This window comes from Haliaeetus leucocephalus, unplaced genomic scaffold, assembly GCF_000737465.1.
Source record: "Haliaeetus leucocephalus isolate CR32 unplaced genomic scaffold, Haliaeetus_leucocephalus-4.0 Scaffold339, whole genome shotgun sequence".
Lineage (NCBI taxonomy): Eukaryota > Metazoa > Chordata > Aves > Accipitriformes > Accipitridae > Haliaeetus > Haliaeetus leucocephalus.
The window spans coordinates 8,766,589-8,788,319 of NW_010972775.1; the positions used below are offsets into that span (position 1 = coordinate 8,766,589).

A 21,731-nucleotide genomic window follows, 5' to 3' on the forward strand; every position below is an offset into this window, starting at 1 on the left:
TGAGCAGGGGAGCGGGGGGGGGGGGGGGGGGGGGGAGGGATCTGAAAAAAAGCACGCTAAAATGGATTTTACTGACACAGCACCGAAGGAAGTTGCTGTTACTACCTGAACAGTATTTGAACACATGGATACTCTTGGTCCTAAAGCTTGTCAGTAGTAATCTTTCACTGTGACAGGGTATGTTCCAAGTTACGAATGGGGTCAATTCAAAAGAAGACCAGCCTTTGCTATAAAGCAGAATGTTAGCAATATGCACTAATAAAAGTGAGGCTGGTCCCTTGCATTGCAACTTCCCTGTCTTGGGGCTCTCGTTTACATGACTACCTTACCTGACAACAGATACATTTAGATAGAGGTTAACTCAAATATAACAGTACTCTGGTCCTTACCTTTTGTCTCTTTAAAATATCAATTAACTTTAACTGCTTTTTAAAACCTGTCATTAGCTCTCCTTTTTGTTTCTGCAGTTTCTTGTTTTCTGTTTTTAATTCTTCAATTGTTTTGAGTTCTTGGTTAGCTACATCCTACCATGGGAAGAAAAGGAGAAATGTATTATTTATGAAGGTGGTGCTTTAACTAATCAAACTTGGCATTACATAACAAAATGAAAACGGTAGCCACACGTGACATTTCTGAAAAGAAATGGGATTAACCAAAATATTCCCATGTCAAAACTTAGAAAAGAAAATCTCAAAGATAACAGCCATGGTTTGCCTGTGTATATATTAGGTGTGTATGTGTACTTCTCCCTTTTTTCTAAACACATCTAATTTTCACATAAATGGGGATAATCGGAAAGGCTATAACTTTATTCTGTAAATTTGTTCTTCCTGCATAGGTTGCAGTAGCATTGGCCAAGAAAACTTACCAAGCCCTTTGGTGACTTGCTCTAAGTTAATTTTGGGACTGTCTGTAAGAGACACAATGCTTACAAAGCTGCCCAAGCCTTTTTTCTCATTCTAGCATTACTGAGTGATTACAGACTGGAACTTGGTTTCCTAAGCCACTGTACCTTGTTACTTTGCTTCAGTTTATTCAGCTCCACTTTATACCTTTCTGCTTCTTCCAGGGCCCTGTTTAAGCGAACCTCTGTTGCACTCTGACTGATTGCAGCCTGCTTTTGTACACGCTTTAGATTCTCCAATTCCTATTTAAGCAGCAAAGGATAAAAACAAACATTATGAATAACGGTATTTTAATGAATCCCATACAGACAACACATTGACAGCAAGGCTCACCCTTGAAAACTTAAGAGTCTGTGGACTTTGGCCTGCAGATAGAATTTGTCTCAAAGACCATTAATTCCACTGTTAAAACATCCCCTTCTCCTTTGAAATCTAGAGAATGCATCTGTTTTAAACTTCTGTTAGAATAATTGTGGAGCTGATCATGTAAGACTACAGAATTGACTGGAAAACCTTGTATGCTCAGTCAGAAAAAGAGAAAAAAATGTTGGTATGTCCACTCTGTGGCAGGTTTTGGAATGGCGGCTAGTATTCCGGGCTGCTTCTCCCCACCTGTTCCTTTTACCTCTCTTCCCCACAGATTACTACATGCAATTACCAACAAAAAGTTAAACCAGCCTACTGAAGATGGCTGAGGGTAGTAACTATTTCATCTAGCAGAAAGTAGTTCATCAAGTGTTTATGGCAACAATCAAAACAGTTCCCTCTTTTCTCTGATGATAGTATTTCATAGTCCTGTAAGTGGGGAAATGAGAAAAAGAGACCAAGTTGAGGAACAGAATAATGAGATTAAAGATCAGGGAATATAGATAAAAGACAAAGTAGAAGAAATAAACAATTCTGGCAGAAAGAGCACATCTTGTCATTTGTGAAAAAGAAATAGACTTTTAAAAAAAAATTTTAGTAATGGGCACAGAAAGATTCTTTTAACCAAATAAGGGTAGACAGGGGGCTTGTCGTTAACCTTTTGCCCTCAGACTGCCTTATTTCTGAGTAATTGTTGTAGTTTCTCAATTCCACACCAGCTCTTGTGGTGGTTACTTATGTTTTCCACATAATTTCTCCAAGAAATACATACTAATTGACAAGTGTATGCAGCAAAGATGTTCTGGCAAAGTTATGGCTGGAACAGGTATTTCTGGGAAGCTTTGAATCTTCGCCAAAATGGATGAAGAAAACAGGAGAGTAAGATGCATCTCACTAATCCTCCAAAACTCTGTTGGTGAATGTGTCTCCTCCAAGAGTTCACAAAAACAGATGTTGCTTCAACAGTTTTATTTTATCACTAGCCTGTCCATCTGATTGATTAAAAAAAGATGGGTAAAAGCCTGGCTAGTAGGGCAGCAGCACCCCTCTGTGGAACACGTGCAGGTGCATCATCAGGGAATGCAAATTCATTTGCTGGAAACTGACACCCATGTTTCCAAAGAAAACAAGCTGCACAGCACACAAACCTCTTTGTCCTGTATCAAGATGATGGAGCTGTGAATAGAGTCAACTAAATCTTCTGTGCTAGGTATTTTATTCTGCATTAATATGAAAAGCTTTGGAATATAGCCTTTCAAGCATTTAATGACCAAAAAAACAGTCTGCATGCAATGCAAATTATGTATCAGCTAATCATATAATTTAATGAAAGAATTCTAATAAAACTTTTAGGGCTCTTTGACATTTACTGTCATATGTAATACCTTATCAAGGACTTGCTTGCAAATCATCCAGTGAAGGTATATTGTTAAACATATTTGACTCCAAGTTTTTCATCTTAAAAATGCCTGAAATAAGTATTTTATTTTGTAAGTAGGCAAGGTTTCTGCCAATTCTTCAATACTTTAAGTAAAAGCTGGATTAATTTTCTCATATGTTTCTCTAGGAAGGAGAAAAAAACTACTGTGTTCTAAAACTGCATCCCATTTCAATCTCTGGATTTTCCCCACTGTTCCGGCATGGCTGGGGCATTTGAATATCAATAGGGGGGGTGTGATACCGGAGAGCTCGTCCGTGACTAACGCTCCTAGCAAGCTTTCTTTCCTCCCAGTAGCAAGCACACACAGCACTTCTATCTTTAGAAAGCTCAGCAACACCTGTCCACCCCCAAAAACATTTGAGAGATAATGTTTGCTTAACATCAAGCCCTTCTTCAAGGCAAATTATAAAATCCCTGCACAAAGCCTTAAAAGGAGTAAGAGCACTACTTTAGTGTTTCCCTGACCTTTATCTAACATTATCACTAGATTGAATTAACAAGTGAGAGAGAACACAGAGGAAGGAATGTTCTTGTAGACAGGTGGTGAAAAAAGACAGGAGAGGTGATATCATTTATCGGACCAACTAGATGGAAAAAAAAGAGGAATGCTGAAAAGAAGAGGATGGAATTTTCGGGGAGCATCAGAATTCAGCTGTTGCCTGTGGTGGGTGTTCCAGCAGAAATGTTCACAGAGACCAAACACCAAAAGAAGGAAATGTAAAAATAACAAACAAATTACCATGTTTCAATTACCATGTTTCAGGTAAATTGTGAAAACTACATCAGAATCTTAGCCTAGGCACATACAAAAAAAGTAGCTCAGGGATTAATGAAATTGCATATATTGTTGCTAATCTAAGGAAGCTTGGGAAAGCACGTATCACAACTTAAGTCTTCTATCATTTACGTTGCAACAGAGATCACAACAAAAGCAACGCAAATATCATTCAAGGTTACATTTGTGCTATTTCAACTATACAGAAAACTTTCACTAGACTGAAAGTATGCGCCTTGAGAGTTTTGCGGCACAGCAGTACAAATTCAGGCCTGTGTTCACAGAAAATTGTTTTTAAACATATGTCTAGAATTAGTCTACAACTACATTTATTATATAGTGTTGAATAATACTTCTTACCTAAAAAATAAAACAATTTTCAGATTGCTAAGTCCATAAGAGATTTAAGTAGTTACTGCAAAATTATTTTTAAATGCATGTTTTTGGCAGTTAGATAATTTTTTCTATCAGAAAAAATATGTAAAATAACTTCTGAATTAGCAGAGAACCATTCGTTACATACACTTGCCTTTTTTGCCTTCTTAGTACTTTAAAGAACTACCACTATCTATCATGATCATGTCTGATCAGTAACCCTGAGAAATTCTAGAATACACAGCCCATTACAAATAATTGAAGCAACTGAGGATGTCAAATCCTGAGCAAAGACAAATGAGGAAACCAACCATATTTTGGATATGGTAGCTGTATGACAGAAGTGAATAAACTTCATCACAACAGACATCTCCTAAATACTGGGATAAACTTTCTGTTTATCCAGCACAAACCAGCATAGACTAAGGAAATTATGGAAACTGCCATCACAGAAGGCTTTAAGTACAGGTTAAACAAACATGTCCGGGATGGTTTGGATATAATCTATCTATTCTATTAAGAGAATGGACTTTGTAAATCTCTTAGCTATATTTACTGTGAGCCAATGAGTAGTATGCATACTAGTATTGAATATTTTTCCTGACAGAATCAATAATCAGGCTACTTAAAACCTCCAAGTATCTGCACAAAAAGAACACACAAACTTAGAGTATTTTAGTTTTAAAATGCCAGAACTACAGAAATTTAAGATGAAAGCATGCCTATACAAATGCATAGTATGATCTAATGGAAGTATGACAAGACTTTGTTAGGCTGAGTTGTGTTCTGTTTTCCCAAAATTTTTAAGTGAAACATTCTCCTAGTTATATTACATGTACTACACAATACTATATTTATTACATGATTTTGAAGTCAACCTCTCTAGCTCTGAGTAATTAAAGAAAAACACATGCTGCTCTTAGAATCTAAGTTCCAAACAAACAAAGCTGTGTATGCAGGCCATCTGCTACAACTAGGCACATACACAATTTTGCATATGTGGCCTACAGCAGGAGCCAGGTTAATTTTGATTAATCCAAATTGGAGCGGCTGGTTTTCAAACAGTCCATTTTCAACAACAAAGACACATCCTTCCCTCTACCTGCAGAAGATACTACTATAAGCTGCAGGTGGGTTTTTTTATAATGTTCACCAAGTTCTACAGTTTACAATAACACTCTTATTACCAGAATTAATTTTTAACAATTATAATTAAAACCAGAAAAATAAAATTTCCCTGTATTTTTCAAGATTCCTTTGTGAATTTGACAGCAGTTTCTGAAAAGGTTGCTTTGTCTCTTGTGGGTCTTTTACACAATAATTTAATTTTAAAATACAGAAATATATGATTGTAGAAGCAGAAGAAAATCAAAATACATTATTTCTTCCTTTAAAAAAGTGGTTAGATCATTTAAAAATACAATTTCTAAAACTATTATCACAGATTGAAATGCTAATGGGATCACTGGATACGAATCTATCAAACTAGGGTACAGAGGGTGATCTGATGAGTTTTCTTCCCTTTCGTGAGATAAGTGAGACTAATTTCTGCAATACCTTTTCTAGCGCAATGACCTCTTGTTGTAGCCCTTCACTTTTTTTGTTTGCTTCTTGTGACAACATTTTGTACTTTTCAGTCTGAGAATGTTGCATATTGATTGTTCGTTGCAGTCTGGTGTTTTCTTCTTCAGTACTTTTAAGCCGAGTTTTTAAATTCTGATTTTCATCATCCTGTTTGACAGTAATTAGCAAAAAAAACCCCAACTAAATTACTGCAAGGAAGAGGTAGGATAATGCAATAGTAATGTTTTGTAAATAAAAGGCAGTAAAAATATACATATTGCAGATATGGAGATAACGATTTTTTTAAATTATGTTATTTTTAAATGTTTAGATCCTTCATGATGGATTTCACAACAATTTTAAGAAAGTAAACAACTAAGACAAACTAAGAAAACAAAACACTAATTTAACCAGGACAATACTTCAAAAAACAGTAACACTTTTCTCATTTCATTTTCTGCAGTCTTTTACTTGGAACTGTCTTGTAACACTATGTAAAACATTTAATTTCTCATAGTTCAAAGGTTTTGAGAACTAACTATCAAAATGTTGTAGAATAATATGACTAACAGTGGCACACATTTTGTGACATTTTTGTGAGAATAGCTAAATGCACACATTAGGAAAAATTCTGAGAAAAAGAAGAGAATATAATTACTGATAAATCAATCCATTATGTTTTAGGAGATTATCTGGTTTTGACTTAAAAGCAAGCTAATGATCCAGGATACATCAAGTATTCAAATTGAAGATTCTCTTAACATCAAGTGAATCCTCTATTAGATTCATGCCCTACTGGCAATTACATCCCACATTAAGCATTATCATTTCAAGGCATTTTTCTTTTATAACCTTTTAAACATTATAAGTGAATACTAATGTAGGTTATTTCAGAGATACACTATGCCCTTCATTTCTTTAAGAAAAAGAAATCAAGACACATACAGAAATGGTGTTTCTATGAAAACAAGGCTTTCTTTCCTGCCCTCTCAGCCCTTAGGAATACATGCTTCTCACCTGGAAAATATATGTGCTTTACCCTAAGTTTCATGTGACTGCACACACCTCAGAAACTCCCACTTCTTTATGTTTAAAACAGATTTACTGCTTCCTTATAATAATAGGACTGTGAATTGGAACAAAACTCAGAATCTATCTCAAGGCTTTGCCAATATGAAATTTTTGTGACTTTCTGAATGTAATATTTCACACCAGAGAAACTAGTACCCAAAATGATACATTTACATACAGAGTGCTATGGGAGCAAGACAAGAATAGGTACAAGACTGTCTCCTGTCATCTGCTACAGCAACTAAATTCTGTAGTGGAGTTCTGGCATGGAATGATGAAGTTCAATAGCTATCGACAAAATAATATTTGATTTGAAAATTAAAATGTCTTTAAAATCTAATGTAACAAATTTCTTCTGACCACAGCATAGAAGTATTGAAATGCAGAAGCATTTGCATTGATAAAAATGAAAAAAAGTATAAAGTACAGATATAAAATATCAAAATCTAATTCCTTCTAAAGATTTTTTCCAGGTACCTATCTCAAAAAAAACTATTTAATATCATCCTGCTCCTTAACTCTAAATTAAAAGCTTGAGAGAAAACATATAGGTGGTTTGCCAGGTTTTCTGAATGTCATCATCATATTTAGGCCTGGGGAATAGGTGGAAAAAAGCATTCTGAAATTAAGAGACCACAACTAAGAATAATCTAATTGTGTAAAATGGAAAGTTAGTTCAAAAACCTTGCTTGATTACAAATGCATGAAAAAGAGGCGACCCCTCTGGCAGACAGACACAAACTATTTAAGGTTTTACAGTTCAAGAGAACTGTAAACATATTGCCAGACAGTGCAGATCATAGAACTCACTTGTACTACACTCCAACAGTAAAATACCAGTGTGGCTTCAGAATGCCTTAACTCCTGTCTGATCTGCCCAAATACGTAATTCCAAATACAGTCCTCCACATCAAGTGTAATCTTCAGAATGGAGAAAGCCTGATTTCTGTTTTGATTACAATATTCCACTTATAGTGAATCACAGATCAGAGATCAGCTGTTTCCACACTTTGTTCCACCAAGCACCTGACTAAATTTCTCAAGCTTTTTTATTTCTCATTCTACCCTAAACATCCCGCTTCTCCTATCACCCAGCTCTGGGCACCACTCATCTTCTCTCTGTATATCAAAATCTGTATTTGACTGCTACCGTATCCTCCTCCTTTTCCTCAGGCTCTGGTAACGCTCTCCTTCCCAGCAGTGATGGCCACTGCACTCTGCAGCGGCACAGTGTCCCTACAGCTGGGGTACATCTTCATTCCCAGTTGTTCTTTCCTGCCTCAAATGCTTTTTCATTAAGTGTATTTCACAAGCTTTTAGCCCAAGATCACATTTAAACAGAAATTACTATCCTTGACTCTAAAATCTTAGGAAATTTTTAAAAATAGAACCTTAGCTCTTAATACATGAAAAGGAAAGGTTGAGGGAACTCTGTTGTGATTATTTGTTAAAGGGGAACCTACTCCGCTTCCACAGATAAGAAAACTCAGCTCTTACCTTTTTCCTGCATTCACACACTACACTATTCAGCTCTTCCTGCATAACACGTAACTTTGCCTTAAGAAATCTGATTTGAGCTTCTGTGAACATAAAAAATTACATTTAATATCCACAAGTACTCATTATCCAATGCAGAAAAGAAGAAAGACTGATGTAAGAACTCACTTTCATCTTCTTGTTTTTAAAACACACTAGACTGTTTATAATTATTAAAAAGAAACAGGCAAATAAAACTCGACATCTTTAAAATGTAAAAGACTTGTAACCCTCAAAATGGAAACTTACTGGAAACTTTTGTTGTACTATGCTATACATAACAGCATTCCTTGAGACTGAAGTCAAGAAAACTACATTGTAGGGTATGTCTACATTGCAATCAATCTGTAGCTGAAATTTGTGTAGTTACAGGCAAGTAGTTTTAAACTGCTCACAACAAGGAGTTAAATGTAGACTGCAAAACTCTCCTAATAGGTAAATGCCCCTCCCACACAGTAGTCTATGCTTTTTTGAAGTACACTGCTAACATTATTCAATTGATAGTTTAAAATTAAATCAATTTAATCATATGTTTTTTTCAAATGAAGTACTTTCTTGCTCTTGGACACCTAAGAAATGTACTACTGTCATGACAAAACAAGCTGTGTGTGAACAGTATGTTCTTTTACTCCCTATTCCCCATGTTTTTCCCAGATCATTCACAAGGAACCCCCTGAACTTCCACAGGCACAAAGCATGGCAACAGTATGAGGATCAAGTTGAGCAACATAGGAATAACCATTACTCACAGTAGGTAGAAGGGGAAAAGAATAAAGTGGAGGAGGAGTATCTAGAGCTGAATGTGAAGGGATGGATGGGTATATGTGTTCATTTGCTTTAATAGGAATTCTTTTAATTTCACCCACCTTCCAGGCCAATAATAAGTAGGATTTAGGAAACCACCATGAAAAAATAAGATACAGACTTTTTTCCTCCTGTTACATCCTTGCTAGCTTCTGTTAACTAGTGGCCATCCTGAGATAGAGACCATATTGAAGCCATCAAGTTTAATACTCTTTCATGTACTTCTATACTATTAAGTTGTTTGATTTTCTTCATAAAACATATTGTAGTTTGGCATTCACAATATCCTGTGGCAATGAGTTGGCTAATTTAATTATGCATTATGTGAAAGAAAAACACTTTATATAGTTTGCTTTAAGTCCCATTTAATGTGGCATTTGCTAGTGTTTGCATTACAAAAGGACAGCTTTCCCTTTACCATTATTGTTTTCATTACAGAATCTTTCATATTGCCTTCAATTGTTTTGTTTTCAAATTGAAGATTCAAATTCAAGTTGTTCCATGCTTCTAACTGCTACTATATACTCTTATCTGTATCCTTCCTAGTTCTACATCCTGGTTTTGAGATGGGGTGTGCAGAACTGTGTGTCATACTCAAGATGGGGTAGCATCAATTACATAATAGCATAATGATAACAGTACAGTATTTTGTTTTCTGTTATCTTCTGAAGGATTTCTAACAATCAATTTGCCTTTTCCACTGTGAACAAGCACTAAGTTTATGCTTTTGGAGACATCTTAATTAGTAGTAACTAAATAAAGTCCAGCTCAGAAGTAGGTGTAATTGGAGTTCTTTCTTCTATCAACATTACTTTGCACTCTTTAATGCTGAATATAAACTTCCATTCTATCACCTCACTCAGTACTATGAGATTCTTCTACAACACTTCAGTCAGTTTTAACTATCCTAGAATTGTTGTTTCATATACAAATTTCTTTACCAGCTATTGTTCCTTTTTTCCAGATTATTTTTCTGTAAGTGTAAACTCCATGACAGATGACCCTACGGCTATACCACTACCTGCAAAAAAGTGTTGTTTCTTTTTACCATTTTGTTTTCTTTTTTACTCAGCTATTAGTCCACAGACAACTTCTCTTCTGTCTTAAGACAGCTGTGTGCCATTAAGAGTACTTAGTAGTAAACCTTACTGAAAATCCAAGACCACGACTAGAACCAGATCAGCCTTGGGAGGTGGCTATGATCCAGAATTAGTATGAATTCTTACAAGAGGTAAAGATAATTAAACAATTAGCTTCCTAATTGGTCAATTTTAATCACCTGATGAAGCTGATAAGGAGGAGGGGTATCACTTAATAGGATGGTCTTAGGTTATAAAATAACCAACAGCTGAGGGAATAGTAAACAAGAAAAGAACATCTAGGAGACTCTGATACTCTCCAAGAAAGAAGAGGTGTCTTGAATTCTTGCAATAACCTGAAGATTAACATGAAGTGCAAAAACACATTCAGGTATTTTGTTCATATGTGTGTGGGTATATTAGATAAAAATAGAGCTTCATCTTCAGCCTTCTACATGTTTGTGTGCTTCTGTCATTGCTTGTTACTGCAGAGTTGAGTTATAACCCACAAAAACAGCCCCTGATAAAAATAATGTTTAAGCTACTGTGTTGGCAGAAAAATGGTTCCACTGTGATGACTTGTGATTGTGAAATAAAGATACGGAACCTAAGGCCAGGAAGAGCACTGTGAGAAGCTTAGGGAAAGGACAATGCTATAGAACCTTATCAGCACGTTGGCCTAAAAAGTCTAGCACAGGCACATAAGCTTAAAGAATCCGTTACTAGAAGATTCTCACTAAGGGATCAGCCAGCTCACTCTGTAACGGGGCTTATTTAGTATCTACATCTACTTCCTTCTGAAAACTGTTAACTGTTCTGTGAGTTTGACACTGCTAGCATGCTCTGCAATAACTTATTTAGCATATTAAGGAGGCACTCAGTGTTCTAAATAGTCAGTATCAAATTTAAAAAGCAAAAAGCAATCCAGAGTATTTTCATTTCATCATTAAAGTTACAGAAACAAGTCTCAATACTCACAATACATGCCCTTCAGTCCACAAGACCTGATTACTAGACACCAGTAAAAACTCTTCTTGAGTTACCTTGAATTTATTTGGTGTAAGCTTCCAATGCAGTCCAAAACAATTGCTTTTTACTTCAGGAACAAGAACTATAAAGAAGATATCTGAGGATCTGTTTTGGGAGACTTATTAACAGAAGATGTGCACAGAATTACATGAGGTTAGAAATCAAGCTATTTCTGTGTTGGCATGGTTGCTGACATCAAGCTGTTATATCAGAAGAAGAGGTTTTGTGCATTCTGTACTACTGCAGTGAATCTCTGACTTCGTGCTTGCTTTAGCGTTGTAAGAAACTACACAAACTCACTTTTATCACACCAGAGCCAAAAAGACAGATGTGTATCATGTCTTTAGCTTCACTGGCAAATTGTGCAATCAGCTTTCCTACTCTATTTCTAGGACAAACATAAATACACCATTTGGAGTGGGAAAGTATCTGGAGGACTCTCATTCAGGTACTGTAGTCGAAACATTACCTCATTTAAGTCACTTACTAAGATCCACAGCATTGATCTGAGGAAAGGCTTCGTCCTCTAAAGGCAGGATCTGCGCAAAGGACTGAAGCACATCTTTTTGGAAATAACAAGCTTAGCATCATGTATTTCTATCCCCCCAGTGAAATGAATCAAATGTTATGCACATATTCAATACATGTAACCATCCAAACATCTTCCTACAAAGTTGGAAATCAAGATAAAAATTCACTTTTTCCCATGACTATTCGTATGTGACCTGATCTTCCTCTAAGACTACATAAAGAAGAAAAACCTTCTTTTCCTTTAACTTAGGGGCTTTAGAACTTTTCCTGTAATTCCTACAGAAACTCTTCCTTTTTTCCCCAGGAGAATCCATTTCTAACAGTCAGGAAGTAAGAATAAAAGTACTTAATGATGGGAGGAAACCTACCTGCTCCGATTTCATTTCCAATGCTTGGAATAATATCATCATCTAGACAATCTGGTAAGCCTCTTTTCTCTAGTTCTTCTTCAATCTTGCTTATTGTTTTTGCTAAAGAAAAATCCATGCAATCCTCCAGTACTGCAACATCATCGGCACTTTGTACTTCCACGTTTCTTATTTTTGAACTAAAAAACCCCAAACACTAGATTTTAAATTTATAATAAAAAAAATTTACAAAAATATAGCATATTTTCTATTTTTAAGAGTATACAGAGTTATTTACTTAATGCAACTTCATTGCTTGCACTAATATGAAAGGTGCATTGATGGCAATTTCTCATTTTCTTTATGTAAGATACCTTGACTGTATTCCACATAAACAATGACAGGATTTTACATATTATAATGTAGGAGGCAGAGAAACAGTACCATTTTGTGCTGAAAATATTTTGGCATGCTCTTCTCATCCAACAACTTCATAACTAAACCAGAGTAAAACAAAGAAACGGAGGAATGTTCTCTTGGCTTTAGCTACTATCCTCTGCTTTAAATTGTGATATTTTTCACACACACGTTAACTTCTAGAACTCTGTCCTCTCTAGCTATACTCCCACCTTACCGCAATTTCTGTATCATTATGCCTGGCCTAGGAAACTTCACTGATCCTAGAAGTTGCATACGAAAGTTTTCATAAAACCAAAACACAAGGTATGTGATGTATCTGCTACGCAGGGTATCTCCTCAGCTTTCTTTTACAAAAAGATGACATTAGTTCCCGCAGGATCTGAAGCTCCTAAATTCTTATTCTCATACATTCTCATCCCAATGCAGCCTTCAAATTCCTAGCTGCTAACTTTCTCCCGCAACTTCGGGTTCACCCTGCAAGTCCTGTTATCTGCACAATTCCACTTCTAAATCTCATGATGTGGTGTCAGCATAACAGTCTCCCCTGAACTGCGCAAGGGAGGTCCAAAGGGTCCACAAGTCACTTCCAAGTCCTGAATGACAACCTCGGCCTGTGTCAGATCCATGTTCTGCCACCTTGCAGACAATTTTCATCCTATTTTGGTATTTGTTCATATCTGGTGGTAGTTTTAATTTGCTCCCAGGATTTTGTGCATTTCTCTACTCTCTTCTTTTGTCCAGATCTCAATTTCTTAGTTTTACAACCTTGAATGTGCTATCTACAGAGCTGAAGCTTTTCAGCTTGAAACCCCTGAAAGCTGTGGTACTATTACTGACTCTTGTCCTGTGAGCCCAAGATTCACCAAAATAGAGGAGACCCTCAAGAGCCTCATGTTTCGCATCCCAAGTCTGATCACAACTCAGTCTGCACCACCTAAGTGTGTTCTCTCAGGTTGCCTCAGATTATGTATTTCCCACATGTATGCTCATTAGGCATACTTTCACTGAAGGAGTTAAAAGAGTTTAGCTGTCAGCTTTGAGAGTGCTTGAGCAGAAAGCAACAGTTTCATTGTTGTAGTATTAATCACGTATGTTCACAAATACTTTCTGGTGCTCTATGCAAGTGAACAGAGATAGCTACATGGTGGAGCTAACTGAGGAGGACCAGAAGTTTGATATGCTTATTTATACAAATATATATAAATGCAGAAGCATACATGAATAAAAATAACCTGATAGACAAAAATGGCAACTAAAATATTTTATTATGAACAAAAAGAGATGTGTGTAACATACCTTGGAGTTGTTCTTTTTCCCTTACTTCCAGAGTATGGTCTGCTCTGAGCCGTGGGCGTGGAAGCACGTTTCTTCTTGTTTGCTAGCTACAAATTTTTTTCAGAAACCAGTGATTTTTTTTTTTTAATTAGTTAGGAATTACTTTTTTCTAGTGTTTGTTGTGGGTTGGTTTTTTTCATATATTCAGACTCAAGGATAGTTTTCAAAGTATACTTTTCAAACTTTCAAAAGCACAATCTTTCAGTTTTATTTGCACTCATCTTTATCTTGCAACTTTTATGTCCATATGTCCAAATTATAATACATCCAATAGTCATCTGCTTGTGGGAGTTTTTGCACACATACTCATAATAAATTCATGCATAAGCAAGGCTCTCGGTTATTATCAAGGTATTAACTATTGGACTGTCAACAGAGTGCATTTCTTTGAAAAATGCTTATCGTACCTTCAAAAACATGCTATTTTTATGCATTACTTTAATCTTATAAATTCCCTGTAGAAGGAAGATCTAAGAATATTTTTGCTACCTTCACCCAAATAAGTATTCTTCAAAAATTAGGTTTTTTTCTACTGTATTCTGATAAATAACTGAAGACAGTATTTTGGAAGTTCTAGCTCACCTCATAAAAGATTCAATGTAATTGTAGTTACAGACTATTGAGTTTGTTCCTAATCTCAGTCTCCTTTTTCTATTATATTTCTCTTCCTGTATTCAGTTATTTTGACTACTTGTTTATTATTACATCTAGAAGGCAGTACTACTGCCTTTAGTGTTTTACTGGTGGGGGAGGGAAGGGGAGAAAGGAAGAGATTAATTATGTTCTAATATTTTGCACTTGGAATTCTTAATTTCATGTTCAAAACACTGAACACTTCTGCCAATACTTTACAGAAGAGGAAAGATAGAACATAAAAATGAAATGTGATGTAAGTCCACTTAACCACCAGTGGCACTGAGAAACCCTGGTAACACTGTCCCTGTAGCACTGCTTTGAACATCATTTCCTTTTGGCGTCCCACCCATTTAAGTCCCCAGTGTAGCACAGCCTCAAAACCAGAAGTACTGTGTAGAAATTATACTAGAAGAGAAATTAACCAGGATAGCTTTGGTACCTCGGCATGTGAGTGTTTAAGAGATGAAACTTCAGGACAGAGTGGATCTCTGCAGAAAAAAAATAAAAAAAATAAAAATTCACTGAACATGTGTAACAAAATAAACATTTTACAATAAAAATTCAACCCACCTGTCAGAATTGGGAGAATAACATTTTTATAATGTCTAGAATAAGCAATAGACCTAAGGTGGGAACATATACTAAGTTCAATCACAAATTTAGTCTCATTCTCTGTCTTTCCATTCTACCTCATTTGCTATCTAAACCACCTGGTGAGTCTAGGGTATCTAGTACAACAGTTTACTTATGTACCAGAATCTGAATCTTGTCTGTTGCAATTCAGGTAATTGCTGCAACTACTGGCTTGTTAAGATCACTGATTCCCTGTACCAGGGAGTACTTAGCCAGTATGCAGCATGTTATCAGCTTCAACAAGAGAGACTGACAATCCATTAACAAAGATCACCAACAGCTCAGTGGTTAATACACCTACCCGACATACAAATCCCTGAATTAATACAAAGAAAATTAAGATACAAACCAGTGCCCTCTACATCCTACAAGGGAGTGCAATTGTATGCTCAGACTGACTGTTGTCAAGTCAATTGACAGGGACTATCAAGTGAATATGAGGTGGGAGCAATGTATAAATTAAGCCTCACAGACTTTTCTCTGAAATATGTATTACAAATATTGTATCCATTTTACAGATGAAAAAAACAGGAATAGAATAAGCAGCCTTCCTATCTGCTTATTTGGCTGAAACCATGCTGCTTAGTAACTGAACTTCAGGTTAAATGATTATTTTTAAAATCTCCTAGAAACAAGAAGGAAGTTTTAGCATGCTGTGTACTGTTCAGGTCAAGCTTCTTGTCATATTGTAACTTTTTTGCTTTCAGAATGAGTTACGTGGATCTGTGTTATTGCACTGAAAAGCTACTTTTTTACTACCCTTTATAATTTTTTATTTCAATTAAAATGCTGGCTTATTAAAGCTTTGGAATCAAATTTAAATTTCAGGCACATTGTCACCTCAATTTTTTTGCCCAGCTCATTTAAGCAAATGTTTAGATCTTGCCTTTAAAAATTTCACAGACATCCATTCATCAACGAAAATTATCTGCACAAAGCTCCATATTTTATTAATAAGTTAAAAAAAAAAAAAACCAACCCTGGAGAAATCATCTGTGTGTGGCTGGCAACAGACTTCAAGAGCATAGGATGATTAGGTTTTGTCTATTTACCCTATTTTCCTCATGCTTCCTTCCCATTGGCTAGCTTTAGGAGCATGCAGAAGGTGAGGATTTTCTGCCACAGAAATAGCAGTTACATGTTATTCTGAAAAATACGAAAATACAACGCTCTCTACACTCAAGAAAACAATAATGTTCTTTCCATCAATAGACTAATTTGTTCCTACTGTATCTGTTGTCTCAGGGACTTATTTAAAAAAAAAGAAAACAAAGCAAAACAGAACAAAAAAACCCTCATTGTTCACTAAATTCCTCAAACTTGTTTTAACCTTAATGGTTTCTTTCCTCTTCCCCATACCTGACAACCCATTTTTAAAACCTCATAATACAGTTCTACAGTTGTTTGGTAAGTGAAATAAATATGTAAATACTGAAAAGGTATACAAATAAGTAGCTAGAGTATTGTGGCAACACTGAAACAGAAGCTAATGTTTAACAATTCCATCTCTGCATGTAAACACGAGATGCATGTGCATGAGCAAACCCTTTGTGTTTGCTAATCCTATTCAGAGCCTATAGCATGCTTGCCCATGCGCATACAGTTCCCATTGCCATGAGCCTGGCAATGTTCTGTAGAGTGAAAGTGTAAACAAAAGCTGATTTCAATGTGATGTCACTGGAGCTGCTTTGTCTCTATGTAATTCAAGTTTCTCTGCAAAAATTATGCTAAAAAACTCCAGAACAACTTCTTTTAGTATATATACCGACTTGGAGAGTTACTTAAATACTACTGAAATATTTTGCCTTTTTTTTTTACTTACTTTTTTTTCCTCTTAAACTGTCTTCCCTCCCCCCCCCCCCCCCCCCCCAATACTACTTCTTTCTTTGCTTCAATTTCTCCCCTGTTTCCAGTTGCTTTAGTGTTCATTCTCCTTAAAGGAATCAATGGAAATTTCAAATGGATATTTCAAAAATATCTGAAGTGCTTCCTTTACATTTATGGCCTATCTGCTTGCACAATTTTGAAAGGAAAAAAAATTTAATTAAATATTAAATACTTGGAACTAATCTAATTGAATGGCCTCAATGTTCACTCATGGATGATCCGTGTGCCTAATTCCTAGCATACATTTCTAATTTTTTTCACTACAGCACGGTATTTCAATTCTTCTCTCACATAAATGTTTACCAGAACACAGACTGTGGTTGTTTTAAGGTGTTTTAATTTATGTAGGTAATTGGTAGATCAGCTGCTACTCTGACATGTTAATTGCCAGTGTTTTTTTTAATTATTCCAGTACTCCCATTTATGTCAAATGTATACCATCAAAGCTGTGAAATCCTTTTGTGGGGCTGAATCCTCTGATCCCATTACTTCATAAAACAGCCCTATAACTCAACTCCAGTTTGAAGTTCTTCAAATTCTGTCTACTGTTCAAAATCCATCTAACAGAACATAAAACTAAAGCAAGATCCAGAATTTGTCTGCAAAGCATGATTATACTGATAACATATGGAGTTTCTTCGTTTGGTTTTTTTTTTTGCCCTCTACAACTGACACATATGGCTTTAAAATAGTTCAGGAATATTTGTAACTATAGGAGCAAACTTTTGCCAGTATAGCCAGGCTTCTATCACAGACTTGCTGTCACACCTTTTTGTGTACCAAAAAACCCTTTTTCATTCATAAAAAGACCTCACTTTTTGTTTTCACTTTTACTCTGCACAAAAGTAGTTATTTTACTATCTCTGGCAGACTTTTGCATCTACTTTTCAAAAGAGTTTCCCAACTGCAGCTTAACATTTGAAGACCTTGTAGTCTGGCCCTGTATCTTTGTTACCCAGCTTAGTGGCATCATAAATTTAGGAACCTACCAGATCAGATCCTTGATAAACTGTGTATTAGTCAGTCCTAACTTTACCCACTTCCTGTACTATCAATATACAAACCCTTGAACAACTAAATAAATAATAATGCCCCTGAACAACTAAGTAAATATTGCTATGTATCCACTCCAGAGTTAACTGGTTTGAACATACAGGCCAAAACTCACACTTGTAACTATGTTCATACAGGCCAAAGGTATGTTGGCCTCAGAAGTGTAATGATATCCAAGTTCCAGAGGGTGGCAGCTGAACGTTTGTCTGTCTTAGGTTTTTGTGTTTGGGTTTTTTTGGTTTGGTTTTTTTTTTAGCAAGCACTTCCTGTCCCAAGAACATTTAGGCCAAGTTAAATGTGAACCAGTATCTACTTCTTTGCTTTGTCAGCTGAACTGGTTAAAAAACATCTGCTGCTGAGTGTCTACTGTTTTGTGCTGCAAAGAAACCTGTTACCTTACCTTGCTTTTTTACAGATGTCAGCACTACTTAGCATGCTAGATAGAACATTTCAGCAAATTTAAGACTTCCTTGAAATAACAACACTTACTTAGTATCAGTTGTTTCAAATAATAGGAAAAAGTTTAGACTTCCCCAATCCACTATGCTGCAAAGATAGATAAAACAGGAGCGTGACTAGGGGTAAATCAGGGTGTGCAGGATCAGCGTGAAAGATTCCCCATTAATTATATGCAGTATTTGTAAAGCACATACCTCTGTCTGTTGTCTTCACATGACTTAGTCTGTACTGAAACTGGTCTAGATAGTATCTCCTGTTGGCCTGCCTTTATTTATTTTATTTTTTTTAAAAAAAAAAAAAAGGTAGTCAATTTTGGGAGAATATAATCCATTAAAGATTAATTACATATTTGTAAATCACAGATCACTAAAACTACCATCTACTATGGAAAAGAATGGAAACTATGTCTACTGTGGAAAAGAACTTCTCAAACACAGGAAAAGATGGCTAAAAATTAAAATGCCATTGCTATCCCCCAACATTTATTTCTGCTTTGCAACAAGTAATTGCCTTTTGCCTGTAAAACTTTTGCCCAGCTGAACATCATCTGAGATGCTGTTACCCTCCCTCTTTTTTTGTCTAAAATATAGGAGTAGCAAATGCACAGCAGGTGGAACAATTTTTCCATTTTCCATATTGTGCAACGAGCCTTAAAGATAAATCTTTATTCATCCAGTATGACCATAATTGGACACTGATATGTTGTATGTGAGAGACTTTGGAGAATAATTCAGTCTGAATGTTCAGACAGCTTCTATGTTCCTAAGTTACAGTTAGGAAGCATAATCCAGAACAAAATGCAGTTGTCCTGTTCGGTGTCTTGTTTGTTTTTTGGTTTTTTGTTTTTTGGTTTTTTTTGTTTTTAACTTAGGCTGTTAAACGTATATCTGTGCAATCTGGCAGTGCCATGTGGTATATTAAGTGTCCTAAAATATTTTATCTTCTGCTGTATTTAGAGAGAGGAGAGAAAAAAAAAGTTGTTTTGTTGTTGCTGTTTTTTAAAGGAAAGAGACTAGATACTATTTTGGCCGCTTCATCTGCTTCTGTTCAAATGTCAAGCAGTTAGCCTCAGCATGTCACAGCTCAAGAGAAGAGTATGTTTTCACAGGAAATAAAAATGAAGTTTCAACAGTTGGAAAAGTACATATAAGTATAGCTTTCCAGAAGACTTAATAATTTGCTTTTTAAGCCTTATTTATTTGAGTGTATTTACAATGCATATATCTAATATGCGGAACACCTTCTCCAAACTGTTTTGGGTATGAACTATATCTCCCCCGTTCCCTTTTTAATTTGTCCAATTTTCATATAAAAACTTGACTCTATCTGGTACACAGCCACACCAACATTAAAAGAGAATACTGACAATAAACAGGAAAATTTTCTTTTTAAGAAAGCTTCCTTCTTACTAACTACATATTTTCTATTTGTTGCTTATTCTTTGTATTTCTTTCAGCTTGAACAATGTAGATCCTATTTCACTAGCATGTTACTGCAACAGTATCTGGTTTTCATACACTAATTTTTTTCTTAGTATTTAAGACATAAAACCACCTACAGATAATTTTTTAACTAATCAAGTTTTTATGTGGTTTTATGTATATATCTGCACAAATGCTCTACACATCTGTGTGAACATCTACCCACCTGATGAAATTATATAAAACCCATCTTTTGAAGTGTTTTTAGTAGAAGTTTACAATTTTGAAAAAACAAAATTAAAAGCTTAGATTGCATTTGAAACCAAAATACTTTTAGTTGTCATGGTCTAAATAATTTCTTTTGAAACGAGACCCTGTGTGCATGTAAACTGAGGCTAAATTATGTAACAGTCTGCATAACCTACTCACAATTACTTCTTCAGCCTGACGCACCAGTTTTTCTGTTTTTGCTTCTAATTCCGCATTCAGTCGCCTGAAAGAGTAAGAATGCTTGTCACCAAGGTTTTGAAAGATTTAAAAGAAATAAATGTAAGCATAACAGTATCTCTGCCTCAACTAAGTGAAATTTTAGTAACTCCTACAAAGGAACACTGAAGTATATGGCAGAGTATTAACAAAGTTACACTGCAACAATTTCCTGAGGTTTTTGTCAAATTAATAGTAAAAAAACGCCTATGCCCATTAAACAGGAAGGTTTAGACTATAATTCTGAGAGATAAAGGGTGTCCTTGTTTTTGGCCATGTCATTGCTTGATACACATTCTGTATCTATTTCCTCGACACTTTCCATTTTTAGCACGGTCCGTACCTTAGGTGCATACCTAGCAGCAGGGGTTGGGGAAGGAGTCACATACTATTGCATTACTTGATCGCAAAATTAAAATGTGTCACTACAGCTATGTACAGGTTAAAATAAGCTGTGTTCTTGCATGCTTCACTTTACAGCTTTTCACGCAGTGTGACTAATGGCTCCTTGCACGTCCTCGCCGTTCACAAGGGCTGAGAACTGACAGGTAACTGAGCGAGTGCTTTTACATGTGCTCCTGCTGCATTTGTCGCAACCTTTACAGCTTTTAAGCTTTTTCTAACGGGCTTAAGCACTTATATATTCATAATTTAAAAGTAATGCCGGCGATTTAAATGCAGAAAAACCTGCCGTCCAATGCTGTGGGATCGAAGCGAGGCCTAGAGCAGCGTGCAGCCTGTGTAAGAGGGCAGCAGGAAGGCTGTACCGCGGCGGGAGAAAGTTAGAACGTTGCTCTCGCTACTCTCCTCCGCAGGCGTTGGGGGAAACTAGCTGAGGGACTCGGATACAGGGGATTAACTGTAACTCCGCTAGGACAGCCAGCCGCGAGCGGGATAAGGCTGAGGTGACAGGGCCTGGCCACCGCCCCCGGCCGCCTCCTTACTTGTACTCCTCCTCCTTGGCCAGCAAGTCGCCGCTCAGCACGCCGGTCGCCGCGGCGGCGGGCGGCAGGGGCCCGCCGGGCGGTCTCCGCACCTGCGGCGAGGACGGGTTAGTGCGCGGGCTGGGCGCAGCCCCGCCACCCTGCCCCGCGCCCCTTCCCGCTGCCCCCGCTCGTCTCCCCGTGCCCGAGCCGCCGCCTTACCCCGGGCAGGCCCCCGCCGCGCCGGACCCCGCTGCCGCCCGCCGCCATTTTGTTGGCGCGGAGGCTGCTGCCCGGCGTCTCCTTCGCCCGGGCAACCGGCCGCCGCCGCGGGGGTGGCGGCTCTGCCGCCGTCCCCTCCTCCGCCGTGGGGCCGAGGGACGGCCGCCCTGACGGCTTGCTTTCCGCCCCGCCGTGCCCGGTAGCCCTCGCCAAGCCTCCTCCTGGCGCTGCTGGGTACGGCGGGCGGGGACGGGGCAGCCACGTTTCCTCCCTTGCTGCCAGGCGGTGAGAAGCTGAAACGCTTCGTCCGCTTTTCCCGTGCACAGTTCGGTGCCAGGTTGACACCGTGTCAGGACCCCCGTGACAGCGATTGCAGGCCGAGGGCACGGGGACGGGACCCCCGACCAGAGGCCCGGGATCAGCGGGCTGCTGGT

The 21,731-nt window shown here is 37.2% G+C and overlaps 1 protein-coding gene across 3 annotated transcripts in view; it reads right to left on the reverse strand.

Annotated features, from left to right (window-relative positions):
• Positions 1-20,540, reverse strand: part of TEX9 (testis expressed 9) — a 24,229-nt gene extending 3,689 nt beyond the window's left edge. Inside the window, exons 1-10 of one of the 3 annotated variants that reach the window (XM_010571779.1) lie at positions 20,496-20,540; positions 20,096-20,159; positions 18,440-18,510; positions 14,653-14,701; positions 13,539-13,624; positions 11,844-12,022; positions 7,994-8,076; positions 5,420-5,593; positions 1,013-1,147; positions 390-524 (exon numbers count right to left, since the gene is read on the reverse strand). In XM_010571779.1, coding sequence (XP_010570081.1) covers positions 390-524; positions 1,013-1,147; positions 5,420-5,593; positions 7,994-8,076; positions 11,844-12,022; positions 13,539-13,624; positions 14,653-14,701; positions 18,440-18,510; positions 20,096-20,159; positions 20,496-20,506 — 987 coding nt within the window. In that variant the 5' untranslated portion in view covers positions 20,507-20,540. Of the gene's footprint in view, positions 1-389; positions 525-1,012; positions 1,148-5,419; positions 5,594-7,993; positions 8,077-11,843; positions 12,023-13,538; positions 13,625-14,652; positions 14,702-18,186; positions 18,223-18,439; positions 18,511-20,095; positions 20,160-20,495 lie in introns of those variants that run through there. The other 2 variants (XM_010571781.1, XM_010571780.1) reach the window with 2 other exon arrangements.
• Positions 20,541-21,731: the final 1,191 nt, after the last annotated feature.